The sequence below is a fragment of the Fringilla coelebs genome (assembly GCF_963513975.1).
Source record: "Fringilla coelebs genome assembly, chromosome: 16".
Classification (NCBI taxonomy): domain Eukaryota; kingdom Metazoa; phylum Chordata; class Aves; order Passeriformes; family Fringillidae; genus Fringilla; species Fringilla coelebs.
Window position 1 is genome coordinate 8,488,551 of NC_140042.1, and position 19,653 is coordinate 8,508,203.

The 19,653-nt window shown below is 43.5% G+C and overlaps 1 protein-coding gene across 1 annotated transcript in view; it reads right to left on the reverse strand.

Moving 5' to 3' along the window:
- XYLT1 (xylosyltransferase 1) overlaps nt 1-15,207 on the reverse strand; it is a gene marked incomplete at both ends in the record, with an annotated part of 321,569 nt that extends 306,362 nt beyond the window's left edge. The window contains one exon of the mRNA XM_084216617.1: nt 14,986-15,207. Within this exon, the coding sequence (XP_084072743.1) occupies nt 14,986-15,207 (222 nt within the window). The remainder of the gene's footprint in view (nt 1-14,985) is intronic.
- Nucleotides 15,208-19,653: the final 4,446 nt, after the last annotated feature.

A 19,653-nucleotide genomic window follows, 5' to 3' on the forward strand; every position in this document is an offset into this window, starting at 1 on the left:
TTAATACAAAAGGTATTACTCAGCCTGTTCAACTTCACAGGAAGTTTCCTTGGGTAGTACTGAATTGTTTGGTCCACGGATTTCTGCACACGGGAGCTGCAGCTGAGCAATGCCTTGAGTAGTGTCTGCTGTATGAACTCTATCACCAGCAAGGAAACATCTGTGTTCATTTTATTTATTCAGCAAGCTTTGGAGCATTAGGGATAATAGAAAAGCTTCTTCTCAAGGACTTAGGCTCACAGTCAGCAGCTGGAATGGCCAAAGGTTTGGGGGTTTGCCTGGTTTTTTTCCCCTTCATACACACACTAAAGGAGATTGGTATTCTTAAAAGAAATATTAGGCTTGCAACTAGGTATGTTCAGAAGATATTCTTATTTATGCTGATACATGCAAACCAAGTGACTTCATAAATATCTGTGTTAAATTCTGAAAAATAAAATGCATAGAACTGAAGCAGCATAAGCTGCTTCTGGCAAGTGAGCACTGAGCTGTGGGAAACATTACCTTTCACTGACTTCCTCCAGGCTGAGACAGGTTTGGGGCCACAGATGTGTGCGGCTCACAGAAAAATGATCCCGATTACTGATGTAGCAGAAAGAAGATAAAATGAGCTCCCTCCACCAACTGCTCCAACACAGAACCAGCTGCCGCAAAGTGAGCCAGGCACAACCCCAGCCTGCAGCACTGGTAACAGAATCTAACCATCACTGTCCAGACCTGGACCACCCACCCCACCAAATCAGGGTCTACCAGCTGAAGTGGAAGGGTCTCTTCTCTTGGGGCAGGAAAGGTGCCTGCACAACCCACCTGGGCACTTCAAGGGCTGGCAACTGTTTTCTAGCTTTCAGTTTCAGAGTCTTGAATTTGTCTGAGCCAAACCTGAACCTGTGAAAAGAGCTCTACTTCTGGGAATCCTGCACAAGGTGATGAGAGGCACATGACTTACACTCAGAAGCTGTAGGCAACAGCCACTTTTTGCACTGGTATTGGAATAAGAATCTGTCACAGCAATCCCAAACAGATATTGTGGCAAAAAAAACCATCTCATGCTTTTTTTCAAATTCACCTTCTCTACTGCGTTCCTCAGTCAGTCACTTATCCAGCCATGAATGCCCTTTGAACCCTCCAGCCCCTATGGGTGATGCTCTATCCAGGACAGTCACCCTGTCACTAAAACAACCCCAAACAACAAACAGACATGGATACGTGGCAAATATCACTCTTCAGAGCTGCTTCAGTCCGTGTGTTTGCTGCCTGCCAGGCAGTGGTACACACAATGCTGGTCCCTGTCCAGTGACTCAGTGCTTCTGTTTGACTGGGAAGCAGAGACAGGCAGCCTGTGTTTTCCTCCTCCAGGAGAGGCCACACAAGCAGCGCTTGTAAAGCTGGGAGGTGAATCCACATCCACTCGCAGCCACACAGACAGAGCACCTTTCTTCTAGACCCTGAGACTTTGCTTTACTTTTCGTCAAAGTTCAGTTCATACAATCATGGCATCATTTAGGTTGGAAATGACAGTAAGATCACTGAGCCCAACTGTTAAAAACACCACAAACCAGCCACTGGAGCTGACACACTGAACAAGCTGATCTGAATACAGGACAACAACATTAATGTTTGCATAAACATAAACTTCAACATAAACGTTTGCAATTTCATCTCATGCTGGCAGATGCCAGAGCTGATCATCACTTATGGGTAATTTGTATATCTCCTTAGGTGGGGATCAATACACTTAATTTAAATTCTAACACAGGTAACCCACTTGAATACAAAGCAGGCATTTTAAACCCATTCAGAAACCCCACCCATTCCCTTCAAATCTGGCCCAAGGAAGTCCACCACTCACACATTGAAGCACATGACCTCTAAAAAGCTGAGACAATCAGAGCTAAAGTTTAATGCAACAGAGATGGATTCAACACATCTGCCATCAACATAATATTTCCATAATGCAAAACTCAGTGCAGTCTTCCTGCATGAGCATCCTTAGTAATTCAGCATGGGATTAAATTATTAACTTTCCACAACTTTCACTGAGATCAAACAAGGCCAGCAGAATATGAAGTGCCCTTAAAACAAAAAGGAAAATCCTGAATTTTAAGTTTTTGCACTCATAAAACCACTAGAAATGGAGAGTGATTGTTAAAAAATTCCACCACTGTCAAGAGAAATACGCAGGAATTCAAGCTGTAACTGCCCAGCACCACCAATCTCTCCTATCACAGGTAATTCCATTCAGAACACAGAACAGAAAAGAGCAATATATATCAGTTTTACAGAAACAATATTTATAAAGCACACTTAAAGAAGTATTACTATAAAATATTTTTTTCCTAGTATCCTGGAACACTTTAGGACAACAGAACAATCTTTATTTGAAGACCCTTTCCACTTTAACAATTTCAATGAAAATACAAAGTCTGTATAAAAAATCCTAACACAATCATAGTCACATTGACTGATTTTATATCCACATCTGCACTCCATGTCCTAAGAAAGACACTGTGGCTATGAAGAACCACAGGTTATTACTTGAGCTCTTACAAATCTGCATCTTCATCCTATAGCAAACAACTGAGAACACTGAAAAAGGTGGAATTTAGCTGAAAAAGGTGTCTCAAAATCAGTCCTGTACAAAAACCTCTCACACATCATTCCTACACAGGACAATGATCAAAGGTGGAACCAACCCTAAACGTGAAGATTTTCTAAAAGAATCTGCTACTAAAAGAGCATGAACTTGATGAAATGACTTGCCACATCCTAGACTTGTTTAAACTGCATGCTGCAAAGCAAAATCTTTCTAAGCAACACTCAGTCTGGAAAATTCTAGCCTGAGCAACTCTTGCTTATATTTGACCACAAATATTTGACCACTATGGAATACAGGTATGCATGCATGCCTCTGTTTGCATGAGAGCTGCAAAACCGAGTCCTGAACACATTTTACTCTAATAAACAGGAAGGGGAGAAACACAGAAACCACCAAACCACCAACTGTCTACTAAAGAGATGATTGTAACACCTGTGGTATCTCTGTGTTGCTATGAAACTACCATCCTAACCGTAGCAACAGATTTAAACCTTTAAGGATACATTTTGCTCTCTGCAGGCAACATAAAACAGGAAAATGCTGCAGAAGGGTTTATTTTAAGCCAACAGGAAACAGTATTTCAAACTGGACAACACAAGTTAGGCAGACAGTAATTTACCAATGACAGCAAGCAAGGGAAAAAAAAAAACCCACACCAATTTATTCAACAGTGAAATAGTATTTCATAACGGAGTTACTATTTACCAAGTGCGGAAGAGAGACCTGAAGCACTTTCCTCACCAGTTACCTTAATCCACTTCCTACCAGCACAGTCCCAGCTGAGCTACTGAAGTCACTGCCACAACTCCCAGGGACTCCCAGCTGGAGCCTGGAGCAGCCTCTGACAACAGCCCCAAAACAGGAGGGAATTGTTCAGGGACAAGGAGGAAGGGAGTACACCAGGCTGTGTTAAAACTAAGAATAACATACAAACACTTAGAAGCAAACAAAACACACAGCACCTCGTTCATTGCCTACCAAAGGCTTGAAAGCACTGAAGCTTAGGTGGCAGAATTTAGAGCAAAGCTGGGCTAGCTCTGGTAACTAAACTGGAAACACACCCCTGAGGCTGAACCCAGGAGAGTATGAAATTCAAGGGCTTCCTTCCACTTCTCCCTTCCAGGTGACACCACTCCACAGACAGGGAGCATCTGGAGCACAGTGCACAACTGACTGCTGAATACGCTCTGCAAAGTTACACTGACACTTCAGAAGCAACAAAATGCTCCAGCAGTTGCTGAGCTGTCCACATTGTCCAAAAAGGGAGATTTAGATGAAGCATTTGGCCTGAAAGATTCTTTTTCCTCCTTCCAGTTATTCATTCATAGGTCCTTGATATGAGAATTACTGTAAATTTACATCAGTGCAACTAGAAAGTGAAAATCCCCTGAAGAACTTAAACTACAGAACAAGCTATTGATAACATTCTGGGAGATCATTGTTCAGACTCATGACGGTGCTGAAATGGACAAACCCCAAACCACTTTGAATAACTGCATCAAATTTGTCTGAAATATTTTAATTTAAATATTTGGTTGCATAATGGCAAAGAAAGCCTATAAAAACTTTCACATAAAATACCTTTAGGTCAAATTTTGCTGTGTGAAATACATGCTTGAACCCATGGATCCCACAGAACCTGTAGAATTAGAGTCCTAGGCTACACAAACCTACCCAAAAATCCAAATTTACCTGGTTCTTTCTCTGCATCAGCTGCCTTTTTAAATGGCTATTGGTTATGAGATTCACTTCTGGAAAATTCCTGTCCTCTGAAAGCACAATAAATGCATTTATATTTATCCAACTTTTAAACTAGTTGTGCTCTCAGAGGTCCCATGGCAGCTGACCCAACTTTTTGTTCTTCCCCACACAGGAGCTTGTCCTGCAGTACAAGCTTGTCCTCCTGCCCATTTCATGTCACATTTCACTGAAGCCCTAACCAAGGGGAGCAAGCACCCCTAAACTCACACTCTAGATGCCCACTGCAGCCTCACACAGGGGAACAGGAAAAGGCCACTGCAGTCTGCTTTTCTTAGACATCCAGGGATGAAAAACATCAACTTCAACAGAAAGCAAAGAGAAAAAAACCACCATATTTTTAAACTGGGGGTTGAGGGTTAGGAGCAGAAATCTCTGTTTACACTGTCTGGTAAGTGAGCAGGATTGAGACCATCTTCTCCTAATAAATAGTCATTAATCACTTGCAGTCACTTAGCACAGGAGGTCACATGGCAGCAGCCTGGGCAGTGTAAATGTTTAATACTGAATTAGATTAGAAAGGCTCAGGACAGTATCATCACAGCTACAGTGCCACCTGCAAAACCTACCCAACTTTCCTTTGGGTTCAGGATCCCTGAGGCCTGACCCAGGCTTTGGGGATGGGATGATGTGGTCTTGCTGGGAAGGTGAGACACAGCAAACACCACAGAGCTAACTACAGAAAGCCAGATGGCCGAGAGCTTACCGCATCATCTTATCACTGTACTGCTGTAAAACACTGTCACCTATTTGATCAGATCTCTGTTATTAGGAACATGAACACGGGGGTGATGAGCTGCCTGCAGGACAGACTGCTTGGGAATCTCCAGCTCCCTCCTGGGGGACCCACCCAGCACACAGGCACTGCCATGTACGGGCACATGCAAAAATACAGACACAAACATCCTCATTTGTGTGCACAGAGCTGAGGAGCAGCACTCTGATGGCTTCACAAGAGTATCTCATAACCCTCCTCCCCCTGTCCTCTACTCAGTTAGCAGCTCAGAGCCAGCTACAGCTATAATTATTGTCATAATTATTATTTTAATAAGTATCAACGACTTATCAAAATATTGCACTGAAGACTTTCACGTCTTTTGTTGTAAGACTGCCAAAAAGGCAGCTCATTGCTGAGGTACTGCTCCATGTACCCTGCTAGCAGGCAGCACCTCCAAGTTTCTATTTCTGCCACTGAGTGACTAAACTCAATTCCAGTGAATGCCAAAACGTAAGCAGTTTGAGGCACAGTAGCTGTGCATAGTATTATTATTCTCGTAGTGCATACACACTAACAGCTTTGTTTACTACATTCACTCCTCTTCTGCTTGCTCCCTTGGTTTTACACACTGTGGGCCAAGTTGCTGAACTTAGATGCCATAAGGTAGCCACCTGAATTCTTATTTACATATTTAAACAGCTGTCAGGCACCCACGGCAAGTTTTAAGAGCATAAGCAAGCCTGTAAACATCTAAGTCAATATAGTTAGGTGCCAAGATGTATCCCCAGCTAGCCAAATGTGGATCTCTGCAGACAAGATGCTAGTGTTCATGAGATTATTCTTTTCTACAAGGCAGATTAGCTTGATAATAGATAATTTTTTTATTTACATTGCTGTTCAAGATGACTCCAACCCAGATCTCTGGTAATAATCCATTTCCATGGAGAACTCCCATTTACATTTTCACAATTAGCAGATGGCCATTTATTTAGTTAGAGCTCCAGGTACACAGAGAAAAAAGTTCCTTAAATAACTAATGACAATCAGTAACTTAAATAACCAATGACAACTAATGGCAATTGTGGGACTTCTCATTGTGGGTGTCAGTTGTCACCCCACTGAGTCCACAGGTAGAACATGTAGGACTCTACTTGCCTCTGTGACATGCAGTGGTGCAGTTCTAAAGAACCAAAAAACTCCCCTGGAAATGTCATTTTTCAGGTATGTTGTGCTTCTCCCAAGTAAGGATGAACAGGCTGGATGTGGTTTCAGGGAGCTCGCTTCACTTCAGTCAATACAGTCACAACCTCACATGCTTTTTCTTTGAAAGAAGACACTTTAACTGAACCGTGTGTGCTCCTGAAGCAGAAAGAATGCAATTATAAAGAACAAAGATAACTAGAAACAGGTTGAGTTTTAAGAACAAAATGAGATACGCCTCAGAAATTCAGACAGCATGAAATCCAAAACTGACCACCACAAAAAGTCATCGAACAGCATCAGCTTGAGGAAAAATACTCAGATTTCACCAACATAACTGAACCAAAAAGTACATCTGAAGGGCAAGCAAAGGCTGCAGCATGAAGCAGAAATGAGTGTCCATGACTCATTCAACCAAATCCAAGTTAAACTGAAGTTTGCAGTGTCATTCAGCTTTTTAGAATTGTTTTAAATAAGCATCCCACTTACTCTCTAATAATAGAACAGCAACAGAACAGTAGCTTGAAAACAAAATATATGTGGGAAGCATTCACGATCTGACCTCAGAGTCAACCACACACTAGTGTGAAATCTTTTTTAGCTAACTTTTTTAATTAACTGGTATTCATTTATTGGTTTAATTTCATCATAAAAAAAAAAAGCAGCAAATTATAGACGTGTTATAAATAGTTTCTCCCTTGGAGGAATTCTCTAATCATCTCTAAAAATAAGAAGTCATATGATTTCAGTGTCCTGTGCTGACCCTTTCAGTACTCAGCAAGGTTACACTGTATGTATGTTTAGGTAATGCTCCATGTTGCTCAATTTTTATATCCACAGAGTTATAAAAGCTTGGTCTCTTCACTTTTAGAGCATACTCACACTCAGTAAAGCACTCAGTCCTGTATTTGTTGCAAAGCTTGGGAATTATTCCATAGGAAGCACAGGTCCACAAGGCATGAAAACCATTTTGTGCTTCCAAGTGAAGCCTGGAAATATCCTTTGCTTGCCCAAAACTAGCTGGGCAGCCAATTTATAATACTAGCCTCTTGCTGTGTTCTTTCTTGATCCATCCATGCTAATCAATCCTTGAACTTATCCCACCCCTAGGCTGTATAGTGCCAATCACAAAGAAATTCTGAGCAGGAATCACTGAAGCAGGGTTTGTGGAAGTCCTGTGCTGAACAGGTTCCTGATGTAATAGTGCGAAGTTCCATTTGTGACTCTGGTTAACTGCTAGCAGCTCTAACTTGCTATTCAGCCTCTAAACTCTTCAAGACAGGGACCTTTCCTCACATGTGTCTGCGAAGCTTCTAGTGCCCAGATGGTGCCATACAAATGAATAATAATTATATTTTCATGTAGACCATTATTGTGCATAATGTAAATTACTTTCACTGATCCAAGAGGAAATAATTTTCTCATTTTGAAATGAAAAGAGAGAGTAAAAATAATGATTACTTGTTTGATGCTCTCATTATAACAATAATTACATTTGTGGGTCCAGAATCCCCAGCTGGTCTGTACTGACTTTAATGGAGTTATACCAATGCGTGGCAGCTGACAAGCTCCTGGTCCTTGCTGAAGATCTCAACTGCTTCCCAAGAACAGATTACTTCAAACCCACACTGCTTCCATGAAAGATGGGACATTAATTAAGCAATCAAGCACACTTTGCAGACTGGGGAAGACAAACACCAGACCTGGCATCTAGAGAAATGGATTCCTACTGCATGGCAGGTACCTGAGCATCACTGCCATGGCCCCTGCCTTGCTAGCACAGAGGAGCAGGATTCTGCACAGATGCACACCTCAAATGAGCTGGATTGCCTTCTGGAGACACCCAGCTCTGCTCACGAGAAGGGCTCACACCCCACATGTCTGTGAGATTCAACCCAAGCTTAAAAAGGAAACACCCAAACACCCACAAAAGGAAACAGTCCTAATCAGCAGCACCAAGTGTGAAAGGGAAGAATAAAGTTATGACCTGCCAGGGCTTGGCTCCTCTGGAGGAAAGAGATAAAAACCACAATTATCAGACCAAAGAGTCTGGAGTACCAATAAGCAAAAAACCCAAAACTACCTGTCACCTCAGCTATGTGGCCCTAAACACTTTGCTAAAGATATCAAGAGGTTACTGATGAGAGTAAACAACCAAGACTTCAACTTTCCCTTGTCCCACAGAGCTGTCTCCCATTCAACACGTGCTCTGTGGAACAGCATCAAGCCTGCCATTACTTAAAGAAAATGAAGGACTGAGGTTCCAAGTCTAAAAATCAGACTCAAACACTTGGAACTGCTAGTCCTCACACTCCAGTGGTACACACCAGAACCCTCTGAGCATCCACACAGGGATGCTCCTGCCTCTGCCCAAATCAGACATCCCATCGGCCTAAGCCAAAAGAAAAAAATACAGGACATTGTATTCCAATTAAAGAGTCACTGCAAAAGCTTCAGTGAAGTGCCAGATCTAATTTTAACACTATAAAGAAAAATCAGGAAGTATTTGATTAAAATTAATCCTTGAGGTTATGTAATTTGACTATTGCTACAAATTAAGATCACTTCATGCTTCCATTGTACTCCTGGCCCTTCAGCAAGCACTAATAAGATGCCATAGCACAGACCACAGACTTCCAATGCTGAAAGGAAGAAATATTTTGAAAAATGTTTCTGAATAGAGCCAAAACATGTGGCAGGTAATGAGGGCCTTTTACACCAAAATGTACCCATTTTGCAATAGCTGACAGGAAGTAAATGGGATTTGTAAGTCCCCTGTACAACAGCTGGTCTTCTGTTGCTAAAAAATTTAAATGCTTCTATTTCAAAGGGAACATCTGCAAAATCCCATCACACATTAAGGAATAAAAAAAAAACAACAAAAAATACACCAGTGGCCTGGAAAAGGCTTCTGATCCATCTCATATAACACATTCCTGCAAAGAAGATGCTTAACAAGGTAACTGCTGCAGGAGACCAACAGTCTAATCTGGCTCTAATACTCCCCTTAAATGATGCATACATTACTTCTCTTGCTGCAAAGATTTGTTTGTTTTATTAATGTGTGCCTTGTTAAGTGCTAAGACTTGGTAAAAATTATTATGCACCTTCCAGCTGCAGATGAATTGTCTCCAACCCTTTGCCATTACTAAATGATGAGTTGTCTCCCTTCTCCTTCTCAATTGTTATTAAAGCCATATTACAGCATGATTAAGCTCCTGATAATAAGTAAAACTGTATTTAACAGTCAAGTCAGTACTTTGGACCCATTCTCTAAGAAATATATCATTTTTGGTCACATAATAGCTTGTTGCTATTAATTTTATTCACAGCACAGGATACCTTAACTCAGCAGTTTCACTGATCCCAGTGTACTAAAGTGAGACTCAGTTTCCATAGGTGGATTCATTCTGGACTAAAGTTTAACAGACAAATGATTAGCTTACATTAAGCTTCTTAGCACTTCTCAGGTCTGGAAATTTTTCTGAAAACCCTCATTTCCTGTGTTCAGATTAAATTACTGAGGCCACAGGTCTATATCAACAAGATACTTCAAGTGGAATATATTCAAACAGGTGCCATTTGATTGTGTCTACATATATGGAACCTGATTGAAACAAAAAGGATAAACTGGTGGTGGGGTAGTGTTGTCATCTTACTGCACAGCTCCATACCTTCTCGGTGATTTCTGATGGGCAGCTCCTCACAACACTGACTCCTTCCTCACAGCACAGCCAGCAAAACTCCAGCTGACCCACTCTTTCACAGCACTCATCCTCACTGGACACAGCTGTGGCCTGTTCAGGGCAGGTCTGTTCCTCATCTTTGGTAGTTAGTGCAGCTGCAGCTCCTCAGGGGTGAGATTACCTTCTGCACTATCTTTATTTTCTTACCTTCTATCCCCACATAGGATAGTTCCTTTTTTTCTTGAAAACTCATTTGTTTTATGGAGCTTAACAGCTTATTTGACACTGAAGTGCAGCTCTGAAGAGTGAACTTTCAGGGACTACAGTGACTCTTCCAGCAGCAGCCCAGCTCCTCACCCATGGCAGAGGCTCCCTCCTTCAAGGCACACCTGCTGCCACCCCTGTGCAAAGCTGAGCTTTAGCACTGGTGCTGCACTGAAAGCTGTGTTCCATCCAGAAACTCACTTGTCCTGTACCTCCCACACGGATGCTCAGCACAGGGTAGGTCCAGGCTGTGTGTTTGTTTCTGGCAAAACAGTGCTGGGAATCCACCTGCACAATCTAAACATTCCAGGGGCAAATACACTTCAAAAGAAAACCCTCATTTCCAAACCTGAAAGAATCTCAAGCTTTTATATGATGCACAAGGTAAATTCTGCACTGGTCTTACTTTGGGGAAGCATTTGGAAAAGGCTGGGGGAAATAACTGATGGATGAACCTTAGAGAAAGTGAAGTAAAGTAGAGAAACTGGAGTAAACCCCTCCTGGGTTTTCTTTCCTCTATGATTCCCATGGTGTTTTCCAGCATTAGAGTTGCTTCTAGCTACAACAACTGATCCCAGTTTTTATAACCCTTAGCATGGAGCAGAGCAGCTCCTGGATGCCTTTCCTAGCTCCAGTAGCCAACAGGGATTACAGAGTTTAGGCACACAGTGTAATTACTTTTTGCTTCTTGCACCTTTAACCTGGTGAAGCTCAGCATGAATCACCAGGAGGTGACAAGAAAGGAAAAAAAACAGGCTTGAGCACATTCAGCTGATCAACCCATGGAGGACCCAGTCTCACTCTCCACACTGCCAGGAGAAGAAGAAATACCACATTTCCCACTACAGATACAAAATTAAGGAGAAGCACTGGTGATCTTCAGGACTGTCCTCCCTGGCTTAACTTTTTCTCGGAATTAAAACTGCTCACTGACCCCAAACACACTCTCTTTTCATTCTACAGCTCTCAACATTTTGAGCTATCGGTATGTTTGGCTCCTTTGACAGCTTCATGCTGAAAGAAACACACCATTTCTTTAAAAGAACACACAAAATTTCAGACTGAAGAAATGCTTTGATCCCACACCAGCAGGCAAGAGCTGTATTTCACTGAACTGACAGTAACAGTGCCCTGGCATTTCTGCTTTATGGTAAAACAGGCAGCAGTGAAAAGCCAAGGCTAGCAGGAGGCACAAAGGAGCAGCACGTACCCACAGACCGTGCCTTCAACACCCAGTTCCAAGGCAGGGGCCACAGCTGGGCAGCACAAGTGCATCCCTGTGATGCACAACAGCCTGCCAGTGCATCATCACAGCAGCAGATGCTCTGCTGTCACATCCCTCTCATCCTCAGCAGCCCCAAAGCAGAGATTTGAATCCCATTTTCCTGCCTCAGGGCTCCCAACACACACCATCCACAAGCCCCTTCCACCATCCCTAGCAGGCTGCACTAAGGAAACCCAAGACTGAGCAGCATGCTTACAGTATTTTCACAAAAGCTGTTGCACACTTTTCAAAGATAAAGACCCTTTCATAAAAATCAACCCATTCTCAGAAGGGAGCTTAATTCTTCTGTGCTTCTGACACTTGAGTTGTGCCTCATGAATAAAGCTTGTGCAAGGAGTGCAGCTGCCAGAAGAGTTGCAACTACACGCTGAAATCACTGCTAACAATACAGCTGATACTTCTAAAAAAGCTGGTTTAATTAAATATGGAACAACTGCAGGAAACTGCTTATGACTAATGAAAGCTCCAGGTGTAGCTGGTCAGGGGACCTAGCACAGTAAGAGTTTTCAGTTGCAAAATTGCTCAATTCAAAATTGTTTCTTCCTGCCAAGTTGGCAATTCCCATTCAATTACATGCAGGTACAATGGCAAACCTTTTACGATGGTACAATGTTATTTTATCTACCAAATGATAGTGCTCATTGCACATATATGACAGCACTTAATAAAAATCTAAATATATTTTAAACACCTGGTTTAAAGGATAATGCTTCTTTTCCCACAGACACAAATTACCAAATCCTCACATTACTTATGTCTAACTCAGTAAAGTAAAATAGGGACCCCCATTTCAGTCTTTTAAACAGGACTGAGACAAATTAAAAACAAGACAAATAAAAGCATTGTAGCCTCATATGGTAACTTTCAGACATAGGTTTGAAAAGCACTGTATTCTGCCAAGTATCCAAATTCACATTATTTAGTATATAGGCTCATATAAGGGTAGTTAACAGGGCAAGTGAAAAAAGTACAGAAACCATGATCAAATACTACATTACAGATGAACATTTAGCAGCCTTTCAAAAATATACTCCTCAAAATGCATTAAAAGTTACCATTCCACTCACAGACCAAAGCCACATTGAAATTAATACTATTTTTGGTTAAAATGCAAGACTGAGAAATCTTTGAAAAATCCTTGGAGGGCCCCTCAGATGTGCTTAACCCAAGACATGTGGATATAATGGAACCACTGTTTCACACCAGTTAGCTTCTCCAACTGTTGCAAAACAATTTGACATACACAAACTACGGGAAACTCAGATTGAGAAGGATACTAACTTTGCTTGGATATTACATAAATTGCATTCTAACGTGCAAACAACGCAACAGGAAAAAATCTTCCTTAGCGTACATGATACACAATTCAATTTCTCAGAGATTTTCCTCATGAACCAAGTCAGAAATCAAGAGTGGTAACATAGGCAAGACTGGTAGCTTTACCTACCAATTTAACACAGCTGCCAAGTTTTAAAGACAGAAGGCTGCACAAAGACAATTTCCCTGTCACTTTTCCACCAAGCACACATTGCAGAAAAGCACACACTGCACAAAACCTCACTTAAGTGTGAGATTTTGTATTCTGACAAAGTAACTTTAAGGATGGCGGCCCCTTCCCAGTGTGCAGGCTAAGCAAAACCACAAGCACCATAAAGTCATCTTGAAGAAGCCTTGCCAAATCACCTCTAGACAAAGTGTAGTGAAGTACCCTGCCACTTGCTTTGAGCATTGCTGCCCTTTATTTTTTTAATATCAAAGTCAGACATTGTGGCACAGCCCAGTGTGATCCGTACCAGTCATTTTGATAATGAGGGGAAAATAGGTGCACTCAGCATGTGTCCTAAAACATGTTTTCCATTCAGAACCCCAGTGCTCCATCTTTAGGTCTTTGATCAAAACTGTTTGCAAAAGGCGTGATTCATAACTGCCAGCATCAAAACACTCATATTGGGTGTCTGCGCGCGGCCAGCACGGAAACAATGAGCTCTCAACCCGAACCCAGCACCCCTTCCAGCACATCCAGGGCAAACTGGACACTGTGCCAGGACACTTGTAGGACAACTGTTTGGAGTACATGCTCCAACATAGCCCCGAGCCCACAGAAGAGGATCATTTCCTAGAAAGTGGGGGAGCTGGGAAGCGGGGCTGAAGCTCCAGGTGCAGCCTGCCCTCTCCCGGCCCCCTGCCTGCCCAGGTAACAGCCTCTGCCAACCTCGATAACCCACAGTGGAGAGATCAGGAAGGAAAAAGCTGGAGAAGGCTGAGAGATGAAAGCATAAAAGACTTGATGGACAGGAAAAAAGGCAGAGGGCAAGGTGATGGAGGAAAAATAGTGGACCCTAAATAGCTACATTTATGAACACAGCAAATACCAAGATAAGAGTATGTGTAGAAACAAAAACTGAATTCAGTAAACTAGAATTTTAGTTTTCACATCTAGAAAGCAGAGCAGGATCTGCACTCGGTGGATGGGTCTGTACTACAAGTTGTCCCAAACATTGGTGATGGAGTACCCGTGTGCTGGGAGCTCAGCTCTTTGCAGCCTTTTCAGGCCAAACCACTCACTGTAATTTACAAGGGTAAGTCACCTCTGAGCCCCAAGTTCTTGCTTTCGCTCTTGAGGATGTAAACAAAAATACAGAAACTGACAAAACTAAGCATGCACTTCCAAGGCATCAGGAACTTAACGCAAGCCTACTGCTGAAAGAATAAAATGAAAACCAAAGGAAGCTTCTCCTGAGCTGGAGAATACTAACACTGGTGTTACATCTCCGAGGTTTGCAAGAACACTGTTAATTTTCTTTTTCAGATGCCTAATAGAATATTCAAAAATAGAAAACTCAAAAATAGAAAATTCAAAAATAGAAAACTCAACTGGCAATAGAGCCAGATTTGCAACCCCTTCTGGTTTCAGGCCTGAGACATTTGAATGAAAAGCGGAGAGTTTGCAAAAGAATGAGATAAAAGACAAGGTCCTCATCCTGTGTGGGCACAGTTTCAGTGTCCCCGAGTTGTCAGCGGTCGATAAAACGATTGCATTACATTTCACTGCCCGTCACCTCCCGGGCCTGTTAGAGCTGTGCAATAAAGAACGGCGCCCGTGCGCTTTTCCGCGCGGAAAAAGCAAAGTAGCACTAAAACAAACCCCCAGGACGGTGTAGGGCGGGCGGCTCTCCCGCGAAGTTCGGGGATGCTGGGATGCCCGCGGCAGGCAGCGCGGGGAACGGGACGAGGGGTGCCTCTCTCGGGAAGGGAGAGGATCCCACGGATGCATTTTCTGCCTCCGCACCGCGGCCCCCCGGGCGCTCCCGCCGGACCGGGACAGGACCGGCCCCGCACCGCGGCACCTGCGGAAGGCGCCCACGCGGGCTGCGGGAACGCGAGCCCCGGGGCGACTTCCCCAACTTCCCCGCGCCGCAGTCCCGGCAGAAGTGCCGCCAGACGCCGTGAGACACCGCCGCTCCCGCTCCCCGCCTACCAGCGCCTTGCCGTGCGGGGCGGCGGGTCCGCGCCGCTGCGGCTGCCCCCGCTGCTCCCCGCCGCGGTCTCGCTTCTCGCGGCCGCCGCGCTGCTCCTCGCCGGCGTCGAGGGAGGAGAAATTCCAGACGAGGAGGGTCTGCAGGAGCAGCACGGTGAGCGCCGCCACCAGCGCCGAGCGGGAGCGCCGCGCCAGCCGCCGGGCGCACGGAGCCACCACCATCTTCGCTGCTGCCGCCGCCGCGCTCCCGAGAGCCGCCGCATCCGCCGCGGCACCGAGTTTTCAGCCGGGCAGAGCCAGACGTCAGCAGGAGGAGGGCGGAGGTGGGGAAGGAGGGAGGGGGGGAAGGAGGAGGAGGTGTTCGCGGCGCGTGGGGATGGGGGAAGCCGGCGGGGAGCCCTGGCGGCGCGGCAGCCCGCGGCCGGGCCGGCCCGGGGCCAGGGGTGGGGTTGGCGGAGGAAGAGGAAGAAGGAGGAGGATGAGGAGGAGGGTGGGCTGGAGGCGGAGGAGGAGCGGTGCGGGGGCTCGGCGGGCCCCGGCGCTGCGTGAGGGGAAGGGGCCGGGGCGGGGCGGCGGCGGCTCCCGGCGGGCGGGCGGAGGGGAGGGGGCGGCCGGCGGCGGCGGGCGGTGACTGCCATCTTCTGAGGGAGCGCGGCCTCACGCCGCGCCGCGGCACCTGGCGGGCCGCAGCCCCCGCCGGCGCACCGGTCACCGGCAAAAAGGGCACACAGTCCCCAAGGCTAAGGTGATGTTCAGGCTTTTTTGGGTTTTTTTTCTTCTGAAGCAAAAAGGTCGCTGGCATCATCTCACCTGAGCGGATTGAGAGCGAGAGCAAGGTGCAACACCTGCACGGCCCGGGGAGGTCTGCAGGCACGAGGCGACTGCAACTGAATGCCCAGCGTCTGAAAAAGTGACCGTAACGGACGAGTTCGCTTGTCTTTTTCTCCCATACTGATATTGGCTTTCTAATCTGAAAGATCTCATTATCTGATGATAGGACTGAAGTAGGGAGGGTTTTTTTTAATCTGCCTGCACAGTGCTTCTTTTTCTAAGCCTAATTCCACTTTACAAACCAAATCCAAAGGTAAAAAAATATTATCTCCCGGTAAAACAGTTGCTTTTTAAAATGACAGCCAGGTAGGATTTGCACAGACCAGTGGGATTTTGTTTCCATTGAAAGGGCTTTAGTTTCTGATCTGAAGAAAATGAAACAAGTAATAAGATTCAGGAGCATCCTTTATTAAGGGAATTTTCCTAATGATCCAGTGAGGTTACAAATAAAATTTTACAGGAGGTATCTTTCGTTGCAACATTTCACCAGCAGATGAAGCACGTGTCAGTTTCAAGGAGTGCCGCTCTCTGAGTATCGCTGACTGCGAGGCGTCTCTAGAACAGAGAGGTCAAAATACATCATTAGTAACTTCCAGGAAAGTCAGCCCAGAAAGGCTCCTCCTGTGTGACAGCAGAGCATCGTCTGGCTGACCTTCCATTCATGCCGTGGAACCGTGTCCCATTTTTGCCAGCTGGGGTGGTGGCAGAGAGCCCGTGATAGCAAATTTTGACAGTGTCAGGCTTCCACACCAGTTGCACATGCATCAGATTTGCTGGTCCCACAGTATAGTGAAGTGAGCTGTTAGAACAAAGAAATGAAAAAGGCTCAAATTGTTCTTGAATATTCTGAAAGGTTCTGCACAGCTTGGGAAAATGATAGATAATTTTTATTCCGAACTATCAAATAATTGGGCATTGTAAACACAGTCAAGCAAATTTGGTGACAAATATAAGATAAAAGCATCTTCTATTTGAGATTAAATGCTTTTCTCTTAAAAAGGAAGTCATGGTCCTAGTAAATGATTGCTCCCTGCAGCCTTGTAGATGGCAGGAGGTGCTCATGGTGCCAGAAAAGAAACAGACTCTGAACAGGCCAAATGTGCAAGCGCTCTCAAGAACCTCAGGACCTGATTCCAATCCTGCATGCCTCATTGGGAAATAGGAGACTCATTCCCATGGATACCCTGAAATGGCTAAAAGCCCTAACAGCAACACCCAAGGCAGGCAATACTTCAGCACAGGGCAACACTGCTTTCTATGAAAGGAGCACAGCAGTAATTGTGATGAACTTGTGATCCATGGTTCTCAAAATTTTATGACCTATTGGAAAATTTCCTCCAGATTTTATGGGGTAACATATATACTGGAAAATGTCTCTGGGTGTTCCTAATCTCTGTATACAATTACTGTGACTGATAGGGCAGTGAGGAACAGCAGTGCATGCTCAGTCTCACACATGTCCTACTGAAAGCCCTTCTGGAGAGAAGATTTGTATCCAAACCACAATAATTTATAGGCCATAAAGATCAGTGTAAAATCAGCCCTGTGTATGGGTGGGAGTCCCAGCATGAGACATTTCTGCACTGACAGAAAAAGCAGAGCAGAGAGAGGAGCAGACTCCTCCTCCTTTGACATCCTCCTTTCCCCATATTTAGAGGCATGTAAAATCTGGAAAGGACATTGTAGTAGGTATGGCATTCATTTTTGAAATTGTGGTATAACCAATGATCACTAACTGTTCAAAACATCCTTTTTCTGAGCTAAGGAAAATAGCCAAATAGAAGGAAGAGAATATAACTAATAACTTGCTTTTTTCTTGTGCTGATTCAGACTAAAAAGGGGAAAGGGCAAGGCTGAGCATCTTGAGAATATGAAGATGGAAAAAAAAAAATCACAGAAACTGAAGAAATAAACTGTACCAATCCAAAGAATAAAATAAAATCAGAAATTGCATAAAACTGTTAAATTAATTCTCTTATTATAACATTTATGAATAATGGCAGTTTGATTGATCTGTGTTGCATCAGAAGATATTTAATCAGGTTACACAGAAGACACTTAAGAGAGTTACCACTCTCAAAATTCCCCATGTTAGGTGAGAATTAGTATCTAGCATAAAGTATGTGAGAGAAAAACCAGATTTGAGTCTTATATAAGTATTATGTTGGTTGCACATAACTGTCAAAGAGATGGTGTTTTAAGCACAGGTAACGACTGTGATTGGGCTAATTTGCTCTAAAATCCCAAGACATAATTGATTTAAATACTTTTTTGCCACTGCACAGGTATGTAAATTCAGTGTGGGTGTGTTTGAGAAATGGAGGGTATCAATCTTGCTTACTTAAAATGATGTAATAAAGGAACCATACTCAGTTCCATTTTAGTCTGATCTACTTTGCTAGATTTGCCTATCCTGTTATAAAAAAATTGTTTCCTCCTCCTAACAGTGTAAATACAGTCTAAAATTGCATCAAGTAACCAGACTTTGTACAAAGAAATAAGTGAAGTTGGGAGCAGTGTTAATAAGCAATATCCTTTGCTCTACTTTGCAGAGCTTATGGTCCATCTGGTGAACAAACACTGCAGGCTTATCTGAACTCCAACTCACAGCCTGACTCATAGGCAGCTTCGAAGCACATTCTGTAATCACTGGAAGACTAAGTTATTTCAGAGTGAAGATTAGCATTTTCTCAAAAACAGTCAAGTCCTTATCACACCAAAATTTAGATTTTGGATATGCATGATAAGATGAAGGGGAAAAAGGTGAGTGAACTGATTTGTCTAAGAATGGGTATCTCTAATATACTCAGTCTTAAAATCTGTGAAGAATATAGAACAAATAGCAAATTTGTGTATATTCCTATGATATCAAAAAAATCACAGTACCTAAGGAATGTGCCTTAGGAATAGAAAAGGTTGGAAATAGGCCATGAGAGCGTTTAATGAGTAATCTGCAGTAGCAATGTCTTCTGAAGACTGGGCTTCTTTCCTGAAGTGACAAAGTCTTTCTTTTTTTTTTTCCTTCCATCACTACCAGAACAACACAAGACTCCTAAATCCTTTAGTGCATGTGCAGGATTTAGACCTTTTCCCTGGGAGTCTGGCAGTCTTACTAGTCTAAGCATCAAATCTGAAAGAGAAAAACAGGGTAAGGAATTGCTCCTTGAGAATTTCACTATCTCAGACTAGAGGTCACTGCCTGTTCTGCAACAAGTTCCCAAAGCATTGCTTTTTGGTTTTAAACACTGGTATATTGCTAGACTTAAAAGGTAGAGGAAGTGTATTTTGATTTTTTTCGAACCACAGAACCACCATTAACTTCATGTTCTGCAATTCAGTCATTCTATGGTTTACATGAATGTTCTTCACCGCTCAGGTATCCTGTACCATGGATATGCACTCTTTCATATTTTCTTTTCATAGACAAAACCAAGATTATTTGCCAGGTACTCATTTTACATCAGGCTACTCTCCAAGTGGGTTATAAAATTCAGGTTCTCCCTTATGTGGATGGACAGAACTAAAGTCAAAGGAGTTGTGACCACTGAATGCAAGAAATGCCTTCCATTATGGTGGTTATATAAAACTTGAGATTCCAGAAAACCTTTCTTAATCCACTCTGGTTTCATTTTGCCACATCACAAATGCAAACTCTGGTGTCAATGAATATGCAAAAGCCAAATTTTTGACACCAATGTTTCATTGTGGTAACACTGTCTATAAATTATCAACTGAACAGACTGTGTCAGGATTCAAAGACAATAAAAGCAGGTTCTATGTTCCGTTTGTGTGAAATACCTGATATGGATGTGGAACGTGTATTACACCTTCCTTCTG